The sequence below is a fragment of the Amphiura filiformis genome, chromosome 1 (genome assembly GCF_039555335.1).
Source record: "Amphiura filiformis chromosome 1, Afil_fr2py, whole genome shotgun sequence".
Lineage (NCBI taxonomy): Eukaryota > Metazoa > Echinodermata > Ophiuroidea > Amphilepidida > Amphiuridae > Amphiura > Amphiura filiformis.
This window is the reverse complement of record NC_092628.1, coordinates 54,784,513-54,812,169: the sequence shown is the minus strand read 5'-3', so window position 1 is coordinate 54,812,169 and position 27,657 is coordinate 54,784,513. Positions and strand designations below refer to the sequence as shown.

The window sequence follows — 27,657 nt, the reverse complement described above, 5'->3', positions numbered from 1 at the left end:
CTAGTACCTTAGCCTCAATCTATAATATTACTGTTTTACTGGAGTACAAATAAGAATAATCTGATATTATGTTTCAATACCACTCCTGATGAACATATTCAGTACATCACCTATTAACCAAAAATACGTCAAAAGCCGTATCAAATTAAGGAAAGTCTTTTGTTTTTCAGTAAGCGTAGAGCAAGAATAGTTCAGATCACGTAACCTGAGTATTGTAGCTGTTGTTGTTGTGTAATGACCAAGTCACAACTTATGCGCGCGTTGATTCACACAATCGTGCGCAAATTACGCAAATGACACCTCTTAGCGTATTTTGTTAACTACAAGACTCGGGTTACGTGATTTGAACTATTGCTCTTGGATTTAAAATATTACTAGTGCTACGCTTATTGAAAAGCAATTTCCCTTGATACGGCTTTTGACGCATTTTTGGTAAATGTCTCATTTAAGACAAACCATCACGATATACTAATTAGGGTCAGGGGTTACTAACCCTAACCCAACCTCCGTAACCCCTGACCCTAATTAGCATAACGTGATGGTCTGTCTTAAATGAGCTGACATCTACCGCATTTTTGAAGTAAAGTTTAGGGCTCACAACCCAGGGGCTCACATAGGTTTTTATTTAAAAAACGAAATGCAACACCTCTTAGTCTCGTTCGCTTAAAATTCACACATTTTATTTAGTTTATCATTGCTCATCATGCATTGTAGAACAATGCAAACCTAACGGACCATACCAATAAATAAACACTCCTTTATTTCCCATCGTTTGAAAGTGACAAAATCAATTTAACAATCTCCGCATCACCATTTCAACTTTTCTCTTATTACAAACATCTTGGAGACTCGGCAACTGAGATGTAATTTGTAAAGCATCAGTACTTTGTATTCTAATTGACACATGTTCAGTTATTCTTACTACCCATGCACAGACCCTAACTATACTTCATCAACTACCCCATCACGCAGCCATGGCAGGTCTATAAACTTGATCATGATCCATTGGTAGACTGGTAATTTATCCCCTGTTGGTAGCTGCTTAGGGTTTCCTATCCCTCACCAAGTTGACAGTTTTCAATCTAAAGAGTTTTTATAACTTGTGTTATATGTACTGCCCGTGTTATTTGAGCCTATTGCACCGCCTTATTGACATTATCCTTTTGGGCACGAGTTTGACTTGCAAACGAAATCAGGATAAATTCAAAAGGTTTCGAAGTCTTTGAAAAAAAAAGTTCAACATTTTAATATCTTCTGGTAATCATTTTGGATATAGAAACGAGTAAAGAAGAAAAGATTCGGTCTAGTGGTTCTTATGATAACTTTCTCTTGTTGTAAATTTTAAAAGATGTGTGTTGGATCCTGTTGAGTTCTATGGTGAACCGTATGATTGCCCCGCGTGTAAGGATTTAAGTTTGAATACCACAGCACCAATTGCCAATAGGTTAAGAGGTCTACAGTAATAGCTGTCAAATTTGGCAAATAACCACACGAGGCAGGAGATCAGTGACGTCATCATAAGAGTATCCTTTACCACGTCACCATACAGCCAATCATAAGGCGCGTTATATAAGAAGAAAGAGTAAGCACGTACTCAGATGAAAACAAATAAAGCGAGACGAAGTCAAAAGAGGGCGGATCGCCGATCAACGTTCTGTCACTCAACGCTGCTCGTGCCCGGTTTTGCTTGACTGTTAGCAACTGTTGAAAAACGACTGGTAGCACTGGGGTTGACACCAAAAACCAGTCATTCTTTTATTATCGCTCAACCAAGTCTGACACTGTTTGAGTTTGCGGGTCAAAAACTTCGTCACTACTATACAAGAACACTTCCGTGCATATGGACCGTGTCTAGCTGGTGCAGGGAATCTACTTCTTCGGTACTTTTTTACTTCTTGCTGAAAGTTATAATAAAAGTTATCATATATACAACTGAACTGTACAAACCGGCATATATTTTTCTTCATCTTGATGGTCTGTACGATGAGTCTTGGATCTGGTCCGCTGGAATCGCAGCAGAACGCACCATCAGACATGCCGCCTATAGTACCGCATCACCCACCGCCAGGTGCACATCCACATCACCCCGGTGCGATCTTGATCAGAACAGAGAAACCGTACCCCCGGACTCCAAAATGCGCCCGTTGCAGAAACCATGGGGTTGTATCTGCGCTGAAAGGCCATAAGAGATACTGTAGATGGAGGGATTGTGTTTGTGCAAAATGTACTTTGATTGCAGAAAGACAGAGGGTTATGGCTGCCCAGGTTGCCCTGAGAAGACAACAGGCACAAGAAGAGAATGAAGCCAAAGAACTGGGACTATACTATGAAACAAGCGATGGAGCAATCTATGCTATGAATGGAGTTGCTGTTCAGACACACAAGCCATATGATCCTTACACTACAACTGCTGCAAGTCCTGGTAAGCATAGGTTTCAAGATTGTATGATACTGTAAGGATAAACTGCCCAAGAATTGTTACTGCACATGCAGGTAGAAACTTTGAACAGTACTGAGCCATACCCGCGCCAGTTTCGTTGAAAGTTTCTCCAATATGTCACAAACATTCAAACTTTTGAAGTATTTTAGAGTCTAAATGTAAACCCGTTGAAGTCATTAGAAACTTAAATTGTCGTATTTGAATTTCCTGGTTTCCTTTTATTTTGGTAACACCAAAACTACAAAATCAATACCAAATTCGTGATCTTCCGCAATTAGAGAGTATCAGAGCGACAATTCGGCTAATGTCACTAAGGAAACATCAATCCTTCCTAAATATGACATATATTCTGTTAAAACAACGTTCTGAGAATCATATTTGGTTGTTTGTTTGTTTACTTTTTGTCTATTTTATCAAACAAACTCTAGTTTTGTCATTAGTACGCATAGTAAGCTTAAAGCCATCCTAAAGTCAACAGGAAAATTTTGAAAATGGTACGACGACAACGTTATTACGAAACATATTGTGTTAAGTCGTAAGGTACAAACCTAAGCATATACGATATATGTTCCTTAAAATAGTGGAACTTTAACAAATTCCTAATTAAGAAAGTAATTAATTAAGTTTCTTTATGATTACACTTAATCCGGAAGTTTGTGAAAAATTGTTACAATCATACGTACACAAATGTCACAAACCGCTTAAATTGAATACTAGTGACCGCACAAGTACATGTATAAGCTTAAGCCACGATGTAAGCCTTTTCATTGCAATATACCAAATCCTACATCCAAACGGTCGCCTTTTGTCTTTAGAGCACGGATTAAAAATCACCTTAAAAGGGTAATATAATGCTCGGGTGTATATAGTCTTCACACAGAGCCTGATTGAAACAGTTATAATCATTGAGCAATAACAATAAAATGAACCATTTTGTGCCAAAGAAAGTTTACAACAAAACTAATAAAAGAAAGTTTGGTTACTTCTGAATTGAAATACAAAAGTTTTTAGTGGCGACTCCATGACAATTGCACCTTTGCAAAGCTTATTCTACTTATTGTAACCACGAAGGCTACCTTCAAATATCGAACTACTCTACTGAGAGTTGTGCCTCAATAGCCTGGGTGTTATACAAATAGGTCTTGTACCTCATTTAGCCTCTCCCCTCGCGGGGATGTCGATATCAGACCATACGACGAATCATGCCTTTTTGAAAACGGCACGAATGCCACAATTTGAACTTATCTAGGTATATTTCGAACAAACACATAATTACAGATCCAAATTATATTTTAAATAGTATATTTGCATACAGAATTGTTTTTAGAACGAATGAACATTGTTTCGAACTAAGCTACTTTGTACTAGATGGTAATATGGTGAAAACCTACATAAAGCCCAATTCAAGCAAAGCATTTTATAAGGATAATATTAAGCCACCATAATATTTACTCAGGTCAGCACTGCAATAGGGGCTAGAAAAATATGCCCACAATACCTGACTGTTGACTGAGTTTTGTGAGCTCTGTATCAAATTTATACCTATAAGTATTGGTGTTTCTTACCTTGAATAGGATAGTCAATATAGATATAGTATACAATATGAACAAAGATTAAAGACGTTAATGGCGTTTGTATTGAGATCTAATTGTGATGAATTGGGCTCTTTTGTTACTATTCTGCAACTTCTTACCCAATATTCTGATATTAATATTACGCCAGGGGATAGTGACTCTGTATAATGTTTCATTTAAATTAATATTACCTTTGATAGTCATATTTTGCCAGGTTTCCTTTTGACGGAACCTTAAACTTTGGCTAAACTTGATTACTTATCATCAACTTTTTGTTGTCAGTAATTTCAGAAAGTTATCACCATCAAGTTTTTGGGTGTGTGTCACTAGCTTATTCAATTGTCATTATCAAAGTTCATGTAAAGCATTATGCCAATGAAAAGGCAACATCAATGTAAGCATCCCATTTTAGTAAGTTGAAAATATGAAATGATGATAAAATTAAAACACTGATAGTTTGATTTTGCGATACCTTTGAACAACTAGACGAGATTAAAATTCCATCCAGTCGATTATGCCATAGCTTTGAAGAATAGTTTATAATAAAATAACGAGGCAAACTTTCGAAAGACATTTTGTTTACTCTTTGACTTGACATGTTAGATGTGCAATGATAAATATTCTGGTACTCTAACCATTGCTGTCTATAACTGACCTCGTACATTATCTATCAGCATATAATTAACCTTTGTACAAACAGACAACAAACAGTAATTTCAATATTTCAAATTAGGAATCATAACATATAATTGTGAAATAATATAGATCTGTTACAAAAACAGATTAGGTTGGTAAACAATCTGCTAGCAGGGTGGCATCCGTCACCAATCATGAGTGAGGTCTTTTAAAATACTCGCTTTCAAGAACCTTGCCACATTCCCTCTTTTCATGGGATTGAGTGTTTTGAAGTGTCTTTTGGTAATCAAGAACCAGAAAATCACCAACTCGTCTGTTTCTACTTTTACAAGTATCACACCTTTTTCTTTTTCTTTTCTCCAAATCTGCGCTTCATTGCATGTAAACAACTTTTTATGAAAATAATGTCGCAGAATGTTACCGATTATACCACTGAAAATATGTTAATTATGAATTTATATAGATTAATTTTTATGGATCTGTTTGTTTCATGTGTTCACACCTGCAAGTAATGATCATAATGTATGAAAAACACTTTTGAAAAGTAAAAACACTCATCATCATTATCTTTTACGAGCCGATGTTACAATGGGTGCAATGGCGATTATGGCGGTTACCCGAAAACATAAGCTGAACATTCAAGTATCCACATTGTTGCAATAACAAAACGGTGTGATTTTATAATAGTACCGTAACTATGTTGTTTTCAGAACAATATGCTAGCAAATATAAAAAACAATCAAAGTATAGCTAAGCAAAGTATAGATGTACATAAATATGTCTGAACAATAATATATTAAGCTATTGTTCTCACATGAGTTCAATAGGTGAAATATAGCAACATCGCAAAACACCATCAAGTATCAAAGAATCCATTTTGATGTTGCAAAGTGCCAATCACGGTCCAGTGCGGTAAAGGTGCATGTATACCCGAATGTAGCAAAGATATGCAAATGCCTGTCATAGTTCTTGCAAAACAACATCCAATCCGCCCTTCGGTGAGGTAAAATAAACTTAAAGTAGCCACTGAATAAACTTGAGATGGGTTTCGATCAAAACACCCGAGTGGATAATGTAAGCAACACTTTGCTACTGTTACAAAAATTGCATGCAGCTAATACTTTAAGCGCGCAAATTTTCATCAAATACTTTTTTAACTTATGCGCATAAAACTGTTATCTAAAGAACCAGTAATAGTTATGTTTTTATTAATTTTAAACGATTTTAAATGCAGATCAAATATTTGTCATAAAAGTCTTAAAAATTACCAATATGTCATCATCTTGTAAACAAAATGTGACTTTTGCAGGTTAGCACGTGCAAAAGGTTCATAACTGTCGTCTGGTAGGTAGACTTAATAGAATCATGACAACAAAATGTCAGGAATTTGTGAAAATTTGATCGCATTATTTGTGTAATTTATCTTTGCAATCTAAAATTATTGTAAACAAGAATTTGAAGTTCATCGAATTAGATGTACTTGCATATTGTAGCTACATATACGGTATATGTATGTTACTGTTCTGTCAATGAAATCTACTGTATATGATATTGTGTCCATTTAAGTTGACTTTTTTGCCGCTCTAATCCAATGTAAGTTACTTTCTTTGGTTATTTAATTGGCATTGTTTACAGCAGAAATGTCGACAAGAAGAGATAATTGAATTGCAGATTAAGATGTAGAATCTCGATGCACCTCATCGCTTAGTACACCATTGGCCATTCCACTATTACTTTGTTCTAAATTTTGCTTTTGTCTTCATGATTGGGAACTCAGCACACATTTCCCATTTCAATCTCTTTGTCTTTGATTAGTCCCCACTTTTAATTACAATATGTTCGGTAACGCAATCTGTCTTGTCTGTGAGACATTTAGAATAAACACGCAATCATCATCCATACTAATTTCAGTGACACGCGATCAAGTGAAATCAGTCCATTTTATCCATGTAAAAAGTTGTAACTAAAACATATTAAAATCGTTCCTGTCAAAACGAATCATAACAACGTTATTTTTGAAAACGTAACCTCAAAAAAGTTCAACCATTTTTGATACAGTTTTTCTTACCAATGCACGCCTTTAGATTTTTGTGAATACACATTAACAAATTAATAAATCAATTACCACATACACTGACAAAAAGCGCTCCCGAATGTGACATTGCCTATTCAAAATTTACCGAGCAATAGAGGCCGTTGCAGTAGACTATTGTGTATATATATGGTACATATTCATAAATATATGGCCATACATATTATCTAATTAAGCATAGTTGTATATTAATTTGTATGTCAAATTCATGAAGTGCGGGAAGTACAGGTGAACTCGACAAAGCTTTTGTTGTAGCAAGAAAAATAACAGTAATAACAGTTCGTTATTTTGAAGCAATATTTCACTGACAAAGACGAAATAACCCTAATTTTGAAAAACAGACATACATCGTCATGTTGCAAGAAAAAACAGACTTTGCATTTTCAAAAGTTGTTCCAGAAACACTGTCGCACAGTCAACAAAGAATCGCAAGTTGAACTTAACGGGGACATATTGTTGATACTACTGTACTTTTTGAAGCAGTTAATATGACCCTGTAAAAAGTGATATATATTATTTTATATCTTAACATCAGTTATATTTATTATAGCCATTGTGTTCAAATATTGAATAATTTAAGTTTCAAGTTTCCTTAAAATGACAGATCAAAAACTACGCTTTATTATAATATCAACATTACAAACAATATCCAACTCTAAAACCCCAGTCTATTAAACTCAAATCAACCCCTGCTCACCCAGACTATGCCACAATCAACAAAATTATTTAATAGCTATGTAAATACCTGCCACAAGAGATTTATAAATATCATGGGTGTATATATAGCCGACTTAAAAAAAAGTATAATTGGCGCGTATTGTCAACCCTCACATCTGTTAAAGCGTAGTCGCAATATGCCACTGCGCGGCATTTCCACATCTGCAAGACCAAATGGAAAAATCAACACAACTATATCCATATTAACTGTTACTTTCGCCCTTAAGCAACTGTTTAATAGCCTTGTCTCTGAATAACTTATTTCCCGTCATGGGGCACATATTATTACCAATCGATATTATATCGCTTCAAATACCCAGTGTCCCTTACTCATTTTCTCATGAAAATTGCTCGTAACGATATCTTCTCAATTGATTTTGATCTAAGATGTCAAATTACTTCGTAAATATCTTGCATGAAGAACCTTGCATGAAGAGATGACAGTATGGGTTTGTAATCCGTTGCCTTATTGTTTTGCGCTCTCCTTTTTTTCAAATCCTCAAGAACAAAGCATAGGCATGTTTGTACTTAATTTATTATTGCAGTGGCCTTTTCCTGCTGATCTCAAAGTATGAAATAAGTACAGAAATTTGCCAAAAATGTCAACATTTTGGATACGCCGTTTGCAATTCATCTTAAGCACGTAATTGGGTAAAGTGTCGGCAAAAATAGTGAGAAAGATAACATAAATTAATTGTTTTATCACTCACTCAAAAATGATTCAATTAAGTGAAGATGTTCTGTGATGTTCCTCTTCACGACTATTGATGTATGCTACTGGTAAAACTGCCCATGCAAGGTGGATACCCTCAGGCTGTAAGAGGTAGAAGAAAGGGGAGGAAAAAGCGGGAAAGATGTAGTGCTGCTCAGCCCTAAAGACGCGCGAGTTAATATGCAGACGACAGGCTAGATATTTCACACCACTTCAAATGATTACAAATACATTATTTTCATTATGACATATGATATATGCATAGAATTCGTACATGAGTACAAACATGCTTAGTTTGGGTCATATGCTTCTTTAATAGCCTTTGCCACTTTTGGAAACAAAATTAAATCGACTGCATTTAGTTTGTGTCGAAACCTAACAATAACTGCGCAAAGCACTAAGCGATGTCTGGAGGGAAATAGGTCGCATCTCAAGCATGCAGAAGGACTTTTGTACTTTGCCGAGAGATGTACCCGTGTGAATCATTTGTACTGTTATCTGCTAATGCTCATTTGATGTTACAGTTGGACCCGCTAGGAGTAGCAATTATTTGTTGCCACTTTATTTTGTAAAAGCGTCTCTAGTATTGTCAGTGTAGTAGAAGGCAAAGTTCAGTATTTGAACTGATAGCTCATCTACTCTGGATTTCGTTTTACTGAGGAAAAAATCTAACTCTATTGCGTGGTCATTGCACTATCATATACACAAGTCCATTTTTGATTTTATTTAAGTTACTAAGAACATGAACCACTAAGATATTAGTTCCAGGAAATCAAACATAAGAATACAAAACGAATCAACATACAATGATAAAGTTCTGGATCATGTCATGTGATTAGTTACTTCATGTATTCTAATGTGTTCCATGAAGTGGTGCAGATAGCTGCATGGGTGCACCAGTTCATTTGGTACCAATTTGAATCCTTAAATATGTATCTGTATGTGTAATGTGACAAAAGAATATGTTCAAAAGCAGATGGTACATACTTGTAGCGGGATACCCTTAAAGAGTTACAACCAAACAAGTTCGTGTCTTACACTTGTTTACTTCTGTGTTTTTTCTAACATTGACTACGCTAGATTAATATCGATGAAAACAACACTAACCATCTGCCTTAAAAGACAAGATGTAGATAAAGTGATCATTTGTGCACATTTATTTACATCAAACATGCCACGCGGAAATGTTGAGTCAGGAAAGAAAGCATGCAGACGACACTCTTGTTCCGTTGTTGCCCGCTCTTTTATCCCCAACCATGCACAAGTTCCGAGATCCCAAGATTATGTTTTCAAGTAAATGCAAATTGTATTTAAATGAGCACAGAAAGGCCCGGGATTGGTTCAGTGGTTTTAGAGAAAGGTGTTTAATATTGTTTTTTAAATATAAACTTGTTGACTTCAGTATATTTGAATTCAATCCCAGCGCTCTTAAATCAACTGAGTGAAAACAATTTGCTACTCTAAGGTTCCACGCCTTTAGACAATACCATTAAGAATTTACATTTGATTCGGAAACCATCAAAAGGAGCCGATGTCGGTTAAAAGAAAAGATCGGAAAGAAATCAAACATTAGTGGAACACGTTTGATTGCAATGATTAGGGTTTTCACGCGCGCAACTATTTCAACTTTTTCTTTCTGCTTGAAGAAGCGAACTAATGCGATAATACGATGATGCAGTGTCGCAACTTCAAAAATACTGTCACTATATTCAAAATAATTTATATGACAAAATATGAAAACTAATTTAGTTACGCTTTAGAATCTGTATCAAAAGACCGACTACCATGACTACTATCTCAATTATAGAAATGTGTGCCAAAGCAATCATTTTATTAAGCTAGTAAAATGGCTGCTTTATTGTAGTTTTAGGATGCAGCACATTGTGGTATAAGGCAACTGAACGCGGAACTATTTTTGGCTCCAAACAGAAGTTCTATAACAAATTGCATTTACATAATGACATGTTGAGTTAAATGAACTATCACAGTAACTCGGATACTTCATTACTTTTAACACTGCAATCACAAAAATTAAGATTGATTATAACGTACACTTTCCGTTCCCAGCACCTGCTTTACTTACGAGTGTCTCTATGTTTGCGTCAGATTTTCCGCTTTATTTTCTCAACTGGAAAAGTAGGATATTTTAACATTCAATTATTCATTAAATTATCTTACTGCAACCGTATTTTTGTCGATAGTGTTATCTTAACAGCTTGTGTGTTTAGGAAATAGTGCAAAAAGAAGTAAAATGACTTTTACCAAATATGCTAACGAGAGACATGTGTTTTGTCAAATAGATTCTGTTATTGACGAGGAAAGAAAACCAAATTGCAAATCCTTTCCGTTTACTTACAATGAAAGCAAGCGAAATGGTAGTTCATTGAGACATGTGATCGCCAAGCGTGCGTTACAACTCCGCTTTTTCAAATCATGTTTAACGTATTAATGATGTATGATGCTCGATGTGGCGTACTATTGACATATCGGCGTAAAACCACTTAGCTTTAGATCCGAGTAGATACAGAATGGATACGGTTTACGTTAAGTGACACACTACTACTTGAGGCGATTTCTTGACCATCAATCTCGTCAATAGTTTTGTTTCAGTAAGCAAACGCATTATACTGTCACAAACGTTGATAGGAACGTACATTGTAGTATGTATAGGAAATCATTAGTGGTTGCATTAAATGAGGAATGTTTATGTTACCGTTTCGAACTTGGAATTAGGCTGTTCATGTGAATCATCGTCCCGGCATAGACAAATTCTGTCTTATAATGTTGGTTTGCGCGTCCGTTTTGGCGCTCCAAGAACTAATTATTGACCATAGATCAATTGGTTGTCGGTTGAGAATGTATACAAATAAACTATGAAAACAAGCAACTCATTACTTTTCTTTTAATTGTGCCCTTGATTCGGTGATACATTTGAGCTTCGTTAAGTGGTATGCTTCATCCATTGATCTGATAAGTTACATCCCATGTTCCACTCCACCTAATTGTATTGGGGAGCCGCTACAAATGCCTATAGGCTCAATTGATGATAGCGTTAGGAACTCCCGGTAGGAACTATAGTAACTGGAAATATGCATAGCGTTAACGAAGTTGTTCATCAGAACAAGTGTTCCTAGACTAATTTTACTGGTGCAAACATGATAATTTTCATTTTTGTAAGAAGTCAGAAAGAGGGCAATTTTCATAAGTTGACAGCATAACAGAGCTATGCAGTATGACTGTACTTTTTAAGGGTTAGTAAACGCAAAAATCATTTCAGCCGAATAAATTTGTTATTCTGACCTTATTATCATGACTACAGTTCCCATTTTGCAAACAATTATTCGCCTGGTTGCCTTAAATAATTAACCAGGTCGTAATAATTATTGCCGTTTTCTTTCCACAAAGGTTACACTCAATTTCACTTGGTTGAATTTGTATTAAATCAGAGAGAAATAAAGACCAGAAGAATTATAACTAATGTTGAAATGATTTTGTGAAGCAATTAGAGCTTTCACAGTTTAACAGATAGCATAGAGCGGAATCTAGGTCAGTGATAATCTTCTAGAAATACCAAAACGAACAGGTACGGTACTGTTTAAATGTCAAATGGAGTTATCACGTGATAACGTTGTTTACCTTTGGAATGTATTTCAGTTATAATCTAGAAACACCTAAGCAGGTATGAAGAGTCAGAAGATGACCAAATTCAAATTTGTGTCCTCGATTCCGCTGAAGATAGAAAAAAACGATCGATTCAGGAGCTGACATTGTTTAACTCATTTGACTTTATCTATTAATTATAAGATTGACAAGAACTTTTTTAACTTAAGAAGAGGCGAGACAATGTGGGGATGGATTGGGAAGTAAGGAAGTCGCTGAGAAAAGGATCGTTGCTGACTGAAATGACTACGGTTACCCAGTAGCGAGTGTACACTTATAAAAGTCTTGTGAAATTGGACGAACAATGAAAAGAACTTCATACGTAACGTTAAGATTGGAATAAATTATGCAAACTGCTTTAAAGTGCAATGGTGTTCATAAATTGAATTCAATTTGTTCAGTTTGTCAACTATTATAATTACCTCTTTACAACACTGTTATAAGTACAAAACTAGAGTGTATTCACCACGAAAGTACAACAACCTTATCATCACCAATGTTGAATGTTGTCATTTTGCCACAATTTCAGCCAAATTAAATCTAGAAACACCGAGCCTTTTGATGAATGGTGTATGTGTGATTTTCCCCATCACATTTTGTCAGCATTTTTGAGGAAAAATAAATATTTTTCCCTCTTTCATATTTTGATAGCCCAAGTATACGGAAAGATTACCAATAAAATAAGTATGTCAAGATGCATCTGATTGAACATTTTGCAAAGTGACTTTAAACACAATTCAACAGACTCCAATTTGAATTATTTTAAAAATGCATCCTTTTCCTACAAATCAACCTCGCGCAAGAAAGGGTTAAGACCCGGGGTTAAGAGTAAAAAGAGCAGTGTTAGTCTAACAACCTCATCTTCTATCAGCCATTACCATCAATTTTCTAGAGTTTGAACATCCGGGCCTAGAGCAGAACTGCTCATTTACGCGTAGAGCAATACTGTTTGTAAAGTGACTGTACACTCAAGGTGAGAGATCGAAAGCCTGCTTTTAACGTAGGTGAGTATTCAATGTGCGAGAGAATGCTTACTAGAAACATGTCATTCGCGCCCTTTTTGTTACAATCTTCCGCTACATGTTGCAACCTACCTGTGCACTTTTGATGTAATATAGATTGATTTTAACTCCCTCATGGCAGACAATAGCAGACGTTACTACCATTTTAAAACAAATTATTCAAAATTCTACCAACTCACGAGTTAACACATTAATGAACACAAACAAGCCTGACTCAGTATCAGAGGTTCTTAAAGTAGCCCTTTTTAAATAGCCAAAAATGTTTTTTAGATAGAAAAAATAGCCATTAATACCTACATATTATACACTAGTATTACGAAAGGAGACACTAACCACCCCATAGCAAAACCGTGTTTGTATTCCCGATAATGTTCTTTTTTCCTACTGCATGTCGTCTGCGAGAAAGAGCAGAAGTGATCATGGGTAAATTTGTCTGTACATACATTTCTCAGTGTCGGAAAATAATGAACTTCAAACGTTTCCAAAAGGTGTTAATTTCACTACAGGCAAAAAGACTATTGGTTACACTCACAATTTACAGGTGCGATGTACTTTATCGCCTACACTATATTATATAGTGCACATGGTGGGGATTTATTATTGATGATTTCAAATACCACTCCTAAAGGGGTATCTACACCTTTTCAATTCATGTCCAAACCAGCAATAGCTGTAATTAAGATATAAAAACAAAAACATGTTGTACTCCCGGTTGTATTTACAAATGTATTGTTATTTTGATATTAAACATCGTAATTAATAAATATACACTAGCGCAAAATGTAATTTCCGTGCTCAAGAAACTCATGGAATCATTGAAATGCCATGCAAATGCGTTGCTATGAATTGGCTACTTTGAAATAGGCAACTGTCCTTTCCTTTAACTAGTCCACTTGGCCTTAAGTAGTTACAAACGCGAAAGTGCATATGAACCTGCCATTCCATTTTGCTTTGTTAATGAAGAATAAAAGGTGACTTAGGCAAAAGGTGATCATGTAGAAATTGTATGTAATTTATCTTTTTAAAGGCAGATATGCGTTACTAATGTTGAACAAAAATTAACCACACTAAACAAAACTCATTCAATTTACTGGTGAAGTGCCGAGGCAGAAGTGTGGTAGTGTGTTGGTCATTGTGATGATTATAAAATATGGAGTGGGGTCGAGTTAGACAAATAAAAATCAAACAGTCTTCCTTAAATATATCTCAGAAATATCTTAATAACTATAGGTTTGTTCAAACTAGTTTGAATTAATGTTTTTATGAACATATCAAATATGGTTATTAAAATCCAATGGAATTCAATTATTCGTTTGTCAAAGTGCAAGAGAATAATTTTACCGCACCTCTTCGAGGATAAAACTTGAGACTGGCATTTATGCATTGTTTGCTTAGAATGTTTGAAAACCATGAGTGTTTGTATGTTGGTAATTGCCAACATTGGTTATTATGTTTTCTTGTATATTTCCGATCATATGGTTTTAATCTTGTTATAAATGCAAATCAGTGGGTTTGGTGAAAATGTTGTTTTAAATGTTAATTGAAATGAGACATACAAATGTGGTTGAGATGAACATCAAATGAATGAAACCAATCGAATATTTGTACGTTTCCCATGAAATCAAGCAGAATGGAAGTTTGTCATTCAGTTGGCAATGAGGACCTCTACGATTGCATCATTCATGGTTTAACAGGCAACACCCTATACATTATGACATACATTAGCATACCCAGATGTATGTGACGGGGTATGTGAAAGAAATATGTCACAAAGGCAATACGTAAGAAGTGTTAAAAATCAGTTATAAATAATATTGTTTGATTTATTTAGTTATATTTTGAAAAGTATTATTTCCACTCCAGCAGAGTCGATTCTCAAGGCAGAAACAAAATGGAGATGTGAACATCATGAATGGAACTGTTCCCACCTGGGTTGAAAATATTGTGTTCATAAAGGTGTTAGGAGATAACACTTGTATCATGTTTTGATAAACAAAAACACCCACTTAGACCATTTCTACATAACTTTGTGAGTTTTTTCAGGTGCGAAGCAAAAAGCAAAAAGTACACCGTCACTAGGATAACATGAACTCAGGACACATAATACCATAGTGTCAAAATTAATCAATTGAAATGCACTTTTTAATCTTTTCCATTTTTCTTCAGTAGCGTTTTTATTGTCTTTTCATGGTTTCTCACAATTGTTGCAACAGTAATGAAGCGTAGAATGCTGTGCAAACAAAATAGTTGAAAAAGGACTGTTTCGATATCAATACTTTGATTGATGACTTAAAGCAACGTGAACTATGATTAATTCATGAACAGACCATACCCTCGTCATATAGTAGTAATGGGTGTTACTTCAATGGTTCTTCAAAGTCCCAACTTTAAGATTGGAGTCGTAGATTTCTTTACCAATTTTGGTCATTACACGAAAGCGCACTTTGCATCCACATTATAAAGTAACATTAAAAATAACTCATTAAAATCGGAAGTTATATGTTTACAACAAACCTATTTTTGGTAAGGTCCAACTGTGATTCGTCCTTGTTATGTTTTCAATTCATGTATCTGAGCAACTGTATAAGCACCGATAGCACCCTAGGTTATACACAAAATGTCCTCGTTTGTCGGACAGATTACTTAGATTACCATTAATATAATTAACCATTAATATTCGCAACTAATTTGTAAGTGTTAATGAAGTCATTAAGATATGTTACCCCTTGGCTTTTATAAATTCATTAAGAGAACTATCACATTTACTAAATTTCGTTTCAATAAATCCATATTTCAAATTATATTTCGCGCCAATTTCAATACCAAGCGACAAACAAAAGCTGAAAGCTTTTGTATTTTTATCACGAATTTGACATTAACCACATCATTACCACATGTTCACAGTTAATGATAATAACAAAAATGTTAGCACAGGTGTTACATCTTATATTTTAACTCAAGACCACCGGATGTGTCACATAATGTAACAGTTTACATAACTTTTTAAATTAGAAATATGTTCCATGTGTCTTATTTTGTTAAATTAATGACAACTTCGTTTGGAACGGATTTCTCTATTAGCTCAAGAACTTCCAGACTTTTCCTCCAACTTAAAACATGGAAGCAGACCTATATAATGCTTTTGGTATTATGTTAATATATTACCATCTGAGTCGGACTATAGATGTTTTATTAAATTAAATAAGATAATATAATAATACTTGAAAGCACTTACAAAAGTAGTATAAAAAAATTAGTAAAAACTACATTCAAAACCGATGAAGATTACCAGAATGATAAATGCTTCAGTACTTATAATAACTTAAAATAATTTATTTTCAGATTAAAAATATCTAATAGTAATACTACTGGTTAATAATATCTATTATCTAACCAGAGACAGTAGAAGAAACCCCAATACAGTATAATTTGGAAAAATACCCCAAGTTCTAAGTATAAAACACGGGGAATCCCTTTTTCAAGGCTATACCTGTCTTCCAGACAGCTTGGCGCCAAACGTTTCCGTTATTCGCAGAGCGTTACGGCCCTGAAACCCGCTACGGCAAAGGCCAATGCACGGGTTGTATACAGGGTTAATTCAACATAGTGATTACGCCATGGTGTAGCGTAAACAAAAGTGAGAAAACAAAAATCACTGGTGGGAATCCTTGTAGCATAGCTTGATTCAATTTCCACTTACGGCAATCTTATAATTTTAGCTTTATAATGATTTATTTTCAGATATAATGATTTTGAATTGGCTTAAATAGATTATGATATCTTAAGAGGGATACGTGCTATCTACGGTAGATAGCAAAGTCTCGTCTACGGTAGATAGCACAGTGTCATCATGTATGAGTTGCTTTAGGTTATAAATGACACATATTAGGAGCATAATCTATTACATGGGGTCAGCTATAGCCTCGTGCATAATGTTTACTTGTTTTTAGCATGTCTTATTGCTTTTATCCTTGAGGTAGAGCTATAGGTGGTATGAAGTGAATTGATTTCTACTCAACTAATTGGAAGTGGAAATAAGTTACAGATAACTCATGTAAACAAACCAAGCATATGCCGTAGCAACAAACCTGATATATCAACATGACTGATATTTAAAAAAATATATATTCATACATCTAAATGCTGATTTAAAATATTTTGATTTTGACTAAGTTTGAAAATGTAAGAATCAGGGAAAGAAAGATACATTGTCTGCAGATTTGTTAACGATAAACAAATCACAGATGAAGCTGAAAATACCCGGATTATCGTCATGATGGGGATATACAGAGCTTTGTTCTTTCTCGAGGGAGGTCTCATTTTAGTTGCGTGATTTAGGATCAAATCAACCAAGCACATTTTAAAAACAAGAATTGACAGGTTTTCTATGAGGACATCTGTAAGGTGTATATCTGATTAGCTATGATAGCACAGCCAGTAAACCTAATAACTTGATCAGTTTGGGATATTAGTAGTCTAAATATTAGCCCTATTTGGGCGTGCTTTGACATCAGTAGACGACGTAAAAGTTGAGTCATAATATCAAAAAAGTTAAAATATTGTCATTTTAAGATGAATTTTATATGCACTCTAAAACCAATTCAAATGCCTTGTTAGTGATTTCCTAAATGACTTTAAGATAATATTTTAAGTGTGACATTAATCTCTTCAATATCAATTGATGTGTGGTACGCAATATTTCCCGTATGCAAAAGCTTTACATCTTTATTTGAAACCAAAATAAAAACTGTAGCCTCTACAAATGAGACATGAAGAGTGTGGCTGGAAAAAGATGAAGTTGTTGCTGTCAGCCAGGTGAAACAACAAAACTGTAATGAGTTTAGATTTTATACATGGTAACCGATAGGGGAAACATATCGGTTTTTAATGGGTGTAAACTTAGGACTTGGATATAGGACACTGTTTAGGACTAGGACCACCCGTACTTTAGATACACTATCATTGGTGAAGAGTTGTTTCTTCATTATGTATCGTATCTGAGGCAAATTATCTGTGTCACTTCTGACTTTGAAGCGCGAGTAGAGTTCTGAACAGGTTTGATAGAATTCCAGATATTACCCCATGAACGTTTTTAAACAATTTGAAGAATGCTTTCAGATGATCATCTAAATGCATCAAGTTTTATACAACTTCATCAATATTTTTTAAACATCTTTCAAGCTATTTGCCAATAATCTATCGACTTTGTGGTGTTGAATACAAAAGAAATTATCACTTAATTTGAAGACGATTTAAAATTTCCAAAATTAGATATAGAACTTTTAGCAACGTATTATACACACTGTTCATCAAATTGTTTCATTCTTTTTATACCTTGAATTTGTTTTAACATCGCAAGCTTGATTAGAGTGCAGAAAAGCTTTTATCCTCTTGAGAAGATCAGACTAAGAAACAAGCCTTTATATCGACCTTTACCAATTCCTACTTAACCATGAATAGCTCGCACGCGTCAAGTTTACAGGAACACCATCCTCATCATCAATCATCTTAACATACCGTATGGTCCATCTTTAAGAACCACAACCAATACTAAGCATATTGGTACTTATACGTGGATCTCCTTGTTTTCAAAATGGCCATGTTTATTACAATTAAAATTTTGCTTTAATGAACATTTTTACATTATTAAACTTTATTGTCAGCACTTACATCATCGCAGTAAGGGTTAAGTCAAGAGGAGTGGATTTGTAAAAAGCAACTTGTAACGTAACATATAGCTAGTAAAGCTTGGTTGCACAAATTGGTAGCAATTTTGAGTAACTCAGGAAACAACACGGTGATACAGCATCAATTTATAAAGTGACAGTAAAACAAGTATGGGATTTTGAGCAATTTCTATTTTTGTATTTTAAAACTGTACTTAAACCATTAGCGTACGTCTCTATATCGTGTATCTGTTTAAGCGGTGCATTACACTTAATTTAACATGATGATACTATATAGCACTCGGTTGGTATCTTGCAAAAGCTATTCAGTTAGTATTTCTTAATTTCTCCCAATTCATTTTTAAAATAAACTGTCTAATGTATTAACTGAGAAAAGTAAAATATATTTAAAAGTTGTTTTTACTTTTGTGCTTTGTCCTTACTATTATAAATACACCTTGCAAACTAAATAGAAACGTTATTAAAATACGTCAACATTTGTTAGAATCATGAGAATAAGACATCAAAGTGCTTCTGGTGGCTACTGGTAGCCTTTATTGAGGTATCGCCGACAAAGGTAGTTTTTAAACTCTATTGGACAGGGCACATTTATCAAGTTGTTTGTGTGATGCATTTCAATTTGACATTATAACTAAGAAATGTTTTGTAGCCTTTATTGTGTATTCATATTATATTAAAATACATTTAGATTATTGATACTGCACACCAAATTGTATTATAGGAATAATGCAATCATAAATCAAGAAATATTTATGCAATACCTAGACCAATAGCAATATTTACTCAAATCTATTATTGACGATTAATAGAATCTACTAAATAGTGTAAACACTTTACCGGTTTATGTTTAAATACATTATAGCGACGGCAACTGATATCATCAAACGAATTATGAATCTGTTGGTAAATAAATGATAAAGATCGGATAAAAACATACTCTTTCAACCAACCTGTTTTCTTATAAAAGACCACAGGTTTGAACACGCTATTATATCCAAACAAATTTCAGATGATACATATCTTTTTAATGGTTTCCGATTTATGCAAAATAACACTCATTTTATTCAAAGTACCCATTACTTGAACAGTTAGTGAGGATCGGTATCTCAATAGCTTAAGGGTTACTATTATATGTGTGTGAACTACTTGGACCATTAAATTAACGACATTGTGTATTTTGGCGGTTCAGAGGTCATCCTGGGGGGAACGGAACGCCCCTTTCCCGCAAAACATGCAACGGTATGATTTCTGCTAATTGTAGTGTGAAACATTTCCAGAGGCCAAACTTGTCTTTTCTATGTGTTATTAAACCACCCATTCTCTTTGTTATTCGTGAGAAAAAAATCTTGTAAAGTTCTTTTGACCATTTCACGATTACCGGTACCCCATTTGCTTTTCTTGTTTAACATTTTTAAACATTTCTTTTGTTTGGCCTGATATATTTTCCTAACTGTCAAATGCTTATTCCAATCCTAAATATCACCATATTCATATATCACCATATGCATACACATTGATCGATCACAACAAGCGGTTAAGCGCTTGACCACCATGATCACTGTCCAATGAGATGGATCCTTTCATCTATAGGAGCAAAGCGTAATGCAATCATTGATGAAAAGAGAAATATAACTCATCGCTGGTGAGTGATTCCACCATAGTTTGCCAAGTTAGTGGATACCCATTTGCTCCATTGCAATTTACACAAGTGACGAATATTCATGTCGACTTTCTAATAGCTTAACCAACAATACCTCTTTAACGTCCTCTTAAGGGCATATAAAAAGACTTCCTCTGCTTAAAAGTTACAAATACCGTTGTCACTAAAACAACACTATTGTGTTTAGGATGCAAAGAGAGATTATTAGTTTCTTAAGTCATTAATCGCGTAGGTATCAAGGTCACTGGATTATTCTTTTCTTTTTCCGTGTACCACAAAATAAGATTTAGGCAACTTTGAATTATATCTAGCAGCAAGGACGTTTAAAAGGCTTTTATGGCTCAGAAATGACGAATTGGGAATGAGAATTACTTGGACAGAAATAAACATGGTGGTAGTTTTGTGGCTTCTTGAGAGTACTTTGGCGTTTGTGAAGAGTACAATATATGATGGAATAGCTGTATAATTTACCGATAGAATAGCTTATCTAAATAGAAGCACACTTATACAGACCAATGAAAAAGCATTTCTAAGACAAGTTTAAAGTATCACACATAAATTATGTGGATGGTGCAAAGGTGGGAGCTGAAGGAAAGTACATCAGAGAAGTATTTTAGGACCAATAGAAGTAAACTGGGGCTCTGCTGGGGCTGTATTGAATATGTGTGTGATTAAATCCATAACGTACCTCGGTGATGAGGAGGCTTATTGTTTGTTTTAATTGCATCAACAGTTTTAATTATTAATGTTGTTGTTTCGCAAACTTATGAGATGGGAAGAATTCTTCCTCATCTTCCTCATTCCAGCCACTCATATGCTTCTACCAAATTAAGTACAGCTGACCCCAAAGTTTTCGCAATACATTTTTCTTACTCTGCGTTTCCTGTTGTTTATCCCATCCTACTCCGTACCCAAAAAAGTACTCAGCACCTGCACTGGACCACGTGCTACAACTTCTGTACTTTTTCACTTTACTGTTTTCATTTATAACTCTTACCTAGAGGCGATACAGTCTATAACTTATACCCGACATTTTTTGTCCTTTTTGATGGTAAAATTTTGACATTGGAATGCCCTTTGGCAGGTTACAACTATAGCTAATCTCATCGTACAAAAACTTCAGTGGTAAAGAATCAAGTCTAAGCGGATAACGTCTTCCGTTCGGAAGCAAGGTTTTTTATTCTCGCTATGTAAACCGGTTTCCCACGCCGAAATCCTTCAAAACTTATTTACTACATATGAACCTAAATTGACAATAAGAACAAGGAGTGAGCGTGCGGTAATTATTAATTTTAGGACTTATTCTAGCCTTTGGCATCAACCATGGTTGGAGTCTTTTGTTACTGAATGTAGTTAAGTGGATATATACTATTGTGATTACGAGTATTATTAAGTTTGAACATTAATGGTAGTCTCTGGAATTATGATTATTGTTATCATGATTATATGAATTGAGAAAAATAGAAAATAATTTAGACTAAGCAAAATAAACACCTAGTATAGGTTGGAAGGAGAAAAAGTTCACGTGGCCCTACAACTATGCCAGGTACTCTAGGTTAACATGGTTAACAGCGATAATTGTCCGTATTGGATAACATATTCTTTCAACGCACAAGCACACAAACAAGAACACAAAACAAGCATAAACAAACTTTTAGCCAATTGGAACATAATAAACTATGTTTCAATTGGCTAAAAGTTTGTTTATGCTTGTTTTGTGTTCTTGTTTGTGTCCTTGTGCGTTGAAAGAATATGTTATCCAATACGGACAATTATCGCTGTGAAGAAAGTACAATTGAGTTTCATCTGCTCAGTTTTGATTCTGATACAGATACAGATAAACATTTGAGAATCCATAAGAGTCTTGCATGGCACAAAGACACAGACGCTATGAATGTATCTCTGCTTCCTCTGCAATTTAAAAGTCAATTAATACCTTCATTATGATATTTCTAGTGAATAATAATTAAAGTAGTTTTGTTTTTGCTTTCTTTTTTACCCAAAACTACGTGTTGGTAGATTGTTTAGAAAAGCAACAACAGTACTGTTTTGTCATTCTCAACTAATTAACACCACTGACCTAACCAAGATTAATTACAACTATTTACATATATGACATTAGAAATTTTAATTGATTCTCTTCCCTTAAGGCTATTATAAATAAACTGTAAGAAGTCCAGGTGTATTTTAATTCTTAGATATATGATGGACTAATCAGCGCGATTTAATATGGAACACATATTGTGTATCAATGGATTCAGCAGCGTAATCACCAAACAAACAAGTGCGTTACATATATTTGTCTTTATTTACCATCTTATTTTGACAAAAGTGGTAAAAAAATATCCGTTACAATTGTCTGTATTTGAAAAGTGTTTTGAAGTTTTTGCGGAGGGAGAGCGCTCCTTTGCGATGAATAACAAACTGGCATATGGAGATTGATGGGTGCTCTAATCGGGAATAAAATGATCAGTGTTGTGTAAAATTATCCAATTTTGCCTACGGTGGTTTTCTGAGTTCACTTTCAAATGTCCTCGGTAATGTCAGATCTGCAATGCAAATAGAAATTTCTTGTTGTTTGATGTCATGGTGTATTATAGTCTGGGGTAAAAACGGTGGTTAAGGGGGTAAAATGATAGATTACAATATCGTTTACGGTTTGGTTACAGTCATATTTATATGCAGTAAGCCAGTGAGGCGAATAGACAAATGCGTTTTTAATGAACAAATCACCTGAAATTAATATTTGAAAATATCTAACACTTTATCACATTGGCTTATGAATAGTCAGTTTCTGCTATCATCAATATTAATATTTTGATATATGCAGAAAACAAAATTAAGAAATTATTTTATTTTAATCAAATGGTATATGTTATCATTAAAATTGATGAAGACCTTTCATCATAAAAATAATCAAATAAATTCTAAATTTGATATTTTCAATGCACACATTTCTCAACCTCATGTGTTCAAAAGTGCAATTGAAGGGTCATGCACGGAACATAAAAATGAAAGCCATCGAACCAACACTAATATACATTGTTATAGTTTTTAACTAACCTTGTCGCTCATTTCGATTCTATTCGCCAAGTCTGGGATACTTACCTGCAACTTACAAAACCGACAATCTTGGCTTAAGGCTACATTGATGAATATTCATCAAAACGACTTCTTATTCTGTAACTTACACCTGTTTACAAGACTGCTAATTTGGATATATCAGCTCATTAGGGCAACGATAACAAACATGTTGATTGGTACAAGCTTTACATATTCAAAACCTCTTTGATTTGGTGTTTTTGTACTAATTTGTTGAGAAATTTGAAACCAAGTGGAAGTCAAAAGCTTGTGTAATGTAACTTTAGTTGATTGATTATATTGTTAAATTTGTGCGCTGTCGTCTTGTTTTGCGAGGTACTTCGTGTACAGTAAAGTTTGCTTTACTGTACAATTTGAATTCAAATATTCCTTGTTCTTTCAACAACGCAGATTTCATGACTTTGCATGCATTACCAAATAAGTCTAGCAAAGGCCCAGTGGCTCTTGAGATAGGTCTTACAATTCTAAGGAATCTTAAAGTTGTCATGCTTGTTTAAATCTGTTCAGCGAATGGTGTATGACAAAACATTACGTTCGCGTCAAAGACTAACTGATGCCTTCGGGTAGCACTCAAAGTGAATTTAGCCACAAGGTTCTATGTACTTCACAAGTCCCCTTATTAATTTAGCCTCAACCTCTCTGACATCAGTGTATTCATTGAATTATTTAGTGAGCTATAATAATCATGATAAAATTATAGCGTTGAAGAACATGTGTGTTTGTGTTAATGTTCTTCTTCAGCATGAGTTGCTGAGACGGGGAATAAGTTAAGGGTTTGTTGAATTGATGATGACTAAACATGATGGATGGGAACAAGATGGCGGGAATGCCCTGTTGGTTTGGAAGAAAGTAATGAGACGCCATGAAATTGTCAATAATGGAAGAGGAAACACTCCTTTGTGATAATATCAGCTTCTTGAATTTGTTAATTCCAAACAGTATAAAAATAAACAGACTTATATATGTATATAACTCAGGGTCGGATCCAGGAATTTTTTTTTTGGTCGACGACGAAAAAATGTGTTAAAGGGGGTTACCCCCTCGAAAACTCAACGGTTTTGGCCCATTGTTTGCTGTTCATGGCCGAATTTGTTCCTTTTTTTTTTAAATTTCTTACAATTTTTGTATTTTTAAGTTACCGGCGCCCTTTGCTAGTCAAAAAATAGAGGGGGCGCGCGCCGGCTGCGCCCCCCCCTAAATCCGCCCCTGTAACTTGATATTGTAAACTTGTATCTTTGAGCAAGAGTCAATCTAATTTCTTCTTTCGTCTTTTTTTCTTCTTTTGTACAGATTCCAAGCGCCCGAAGCTGGAAATATTCCGTCAAGGCAATGCTAGTCCTCCTCTGAACAGTGCACTCAGTCCGACCAACCCACTGCCACCACTGTCAATGGACGGTCATGGACACCAGAGTGCTCCATCAGACTCCCACTCTCCAAGATCCACTGATGGAGGCAGAGTCTCCACTCCAGTGAAGTCACCATCACCTGCATGCAGCCCAAGAGGTATTGATACACGAAGCCCTCATATGGAAGGAGTAACTCCTACTAGAGTACCAAGGGATGAACGCGCCAGTAGCAGTGAAAGATCACCCAGAGACTTATCACAAGCAGAACATCTTGCAATGTCTGTTGGATCGCCAGGTAGCGGCAAGAAACAAGGAGGTGATGATCGCTCTCCAATAGATGTATTAGCAAGACTGTTTCCTTCACAAAAACGTAATGTGTTGCAATTAGTGTTACAAGGTTGTGACGGTGATGTAGTACAAGCTATTGAGCAAGTTATGACAAACCAAAAAGAAGAAGCGGCCACTGCCGCCGCGGCTGCTGGAGTATCAAGCGCACATCTTGTTTCAACAGCTGGAACAACCGCATATACATTTCCACATACTACAGGAACGGACAGTAACGGTGCTTTCATTACGCACCGGCCATATTTACCGGCAACAACGCAACTAAACGCATCCGGTATGAAGTCAGCTTTCTCACCATTAGCCGTCGCCAATGAAAGAACTGTACCTGGTGTATCTACAGCAAATATCCCACAAATGAGGTTCGCCTATCCCCCATACCCAAGGGGACTCGCATTGTGGAATCCCTATCCTCCCGCAGTACTCCCTGCAGGTTTTGGCATGAGACCTACAGGAGAAGGCGGATACACATTTAGTGGACTAATGAGAGACTTAAGTACAGGACATAAAGATACAAGACCTAATGGTTCTTTCAGTGTAGGCAATACCGTGGAATAATTGAACTTGAACTATTTTATGCGAACTTTTATTGGACATCTTGATTGCCAAATGAGCTGAGATTATATCTACTATTAAAGTTACTATGAATAATTATTTTTTATGTTTTTGTAAAGTACTTGTCACATCGAAGTTGATCTGCATTGGATCTTTTCACATCGATATTACCGTGTAAATTGTTATGTAAATCATTACCTGAGCACGTCCCTTTTTTACCCATTTTCAGAGGTGCTTGACCAGATTTGCAACCTCATCAGGTGAAATCTTATATTTTCTCATAACCCCAGCCTGGAATATGTTTAATTTAAGCGGTATAAATAAAAACATGGTAGGTTGGTAGTTACCCCGGAAGTCGTTTACTTTTCTCGGGAGCAATTGACCTTTTCGGTAAATCCCATAAGCCATTGCGAGTACACTTGCAATGCGCAGTAAAGATGTTCGCTAAACGATGTGGCGCAGATCGGCGTGACGTCAAATGACGACATCTTAGGTGTACTAGCAAAGGCTTATGTAATTTATCGAAAAGGTGAATCTCTGAAGCAATTGAATAAAAAACTTTGAATAGAATAAGAATATCTGGGTGATGGGCCTCAATGTGAGGTAGAAAACACTACGTGTTACAATGGGGCCACAATCTGGCCACGCACCTTTAAGATGATTGAATCAAAAATTGAGTCACTTTACTGAATTTTAGGTAAACCACTTTTCCTTTTTCTAGTAATGAAAATAAATCAAAAAGTAGCATTGCTTTCAAAGCAACATGTGATGGTCACGTTTCCTATAACTGTCAACAAATGAGCGTTACATTTCAACTTATTCATGTTTTCATAACATAAGTTAAATACACTGATTTTGTTGGTAGCACGGTTAGATCTGCACTTTTGAACAATGAAATTGAATGAGCATGATACAACAATATGTTCTACGTATTTAGGATAACACTTTGCATACAATTTGCATCAATAGAATTTAGCACCTCATTTGTATGTAACAATTTGAAGTTCAATAGGTATGTTCACGGAAAACATTTTATACAATTAAAAAAAAGGGAATTAAAGTTATATCTTCAACACTACAGTATTTTTCGCTCACCTGGAACGTTTTCACTAGTCCGACTAGCGTCTTCAGCAGATGGTGATGCTGTATTGATATCTTGTCCACTCGTATAAAAAAAGTGTTGAATTGATGCTGCTGTTTTTTGCACGGTAAAATTACTTTACATAGTCTTTACATGATATTCCTAAAACTGAAAAGATCAACGTTGATTCTTCTTATTTGGTTAAGAAAGTTATTTAATTAATTATCTTTCACCAATCATAAGCTTTCTTAGCAGTGGACAAACTACAAAGCTACTTTATATGCTTTATAATGTGTTCTCAAACGAAGCACATTTTCATTTTCAAATTTTCATATGATATCTGCGCATTATTAATTTTTATTTTAAGTACCACCGATTAGCTGTACTTTCTAAATTTTTGTTGATTCTATTATATAGATTAATATTAAAAAACAACTTTGCTTACTTTTAAGAAGGTTTGTTTAAAGTGACTATTTTGTTTCTAAGATGACTCTGATTATGCTGAAAGAAAAGGCTCAGCTTTGTATTTTATCACGCACGTGAAACCCACCACAGGATTTTGAAAGCAATAATTTGCTCCAAGATCATGAATGTACTTATTTATTTGTTATTTTGTTTGTGTTACTTTCACAATACATTATGTTGTATTTATGTCAGATTTCTATAGATCCTCATAGATTATTAGGATATAAATATATTGAATTGTTTATTGGTGGGTTGGGCTATTCCAGATTAGGTTAATCACCCCTAAATATAATAAGATGGCAAAAAAATAAGAACATAAAAAAGAGATTTGGGATTTAATACCACTTTTTTGGAATAGCTACTAATAGTTTAGTAACAGGCTTTCCTTGTAGCAAAATTGTATTACCCGAACTACCAAATTATAGAAATTAATAGGATAATAAAAAATATTATGTTTAAAACGATATGACACCGAAGTTATTTATGTACATAAGAATTATTGGAGTATTTCCATGTAAATGTGTAAAAATTGAAACTGTTGTTAAAATAATCTTTAAATATGTGAG

At 34.8% G+C, this 27,657-nt stretch overlaps 1 protein-coding gene across 1 annotated transcript; it reads left to right on the top strand.

The window, feature by feature from the left end:
• Positions 1–1,631: 1,631 nt before the first annotated feature.
• On the top strand, positions 1,632–26,964 carry LOC140149000 (doublesex- and mab-3-related transcription factor A2-like). The gene is made up of 2 exons (XM_072171136.1): positions 1,632–2,422; positions 24,593–26,964. The coding sequence occupies exons 1-2, from the start codon at positions 1,972–1,974 to the stop codon at positions 25,546–25,548; spliced, it is 1,407 nt and encodes a 468-aa protein (XP_072027237.1). The 5' UTR covers positions 1,632–1,971; the 3' UTR covers positions 25,549–26,964.
• The last annotated feature ends 693 nt before the right edge of the window (positions 26,965–27,657 follow it).

Bases quoted from the DNA above. Each gene is read 5' to 3' on its own strand.
- LOC140149000 (XM_072171136.1), top strand. From the start codon at position 1,972: ATGGTCTGTACGATGAGTCTTGGATCTGGTCCGCTGGAATCGCAGCAG. The intron at 2,423-24,592 runs GTAAGCATAGGT...TCTTTTGTACAG, and splicing joins TACAACTGCTGCAAGTCCTG to ATTCCAAGCGCCCGAAGCTG.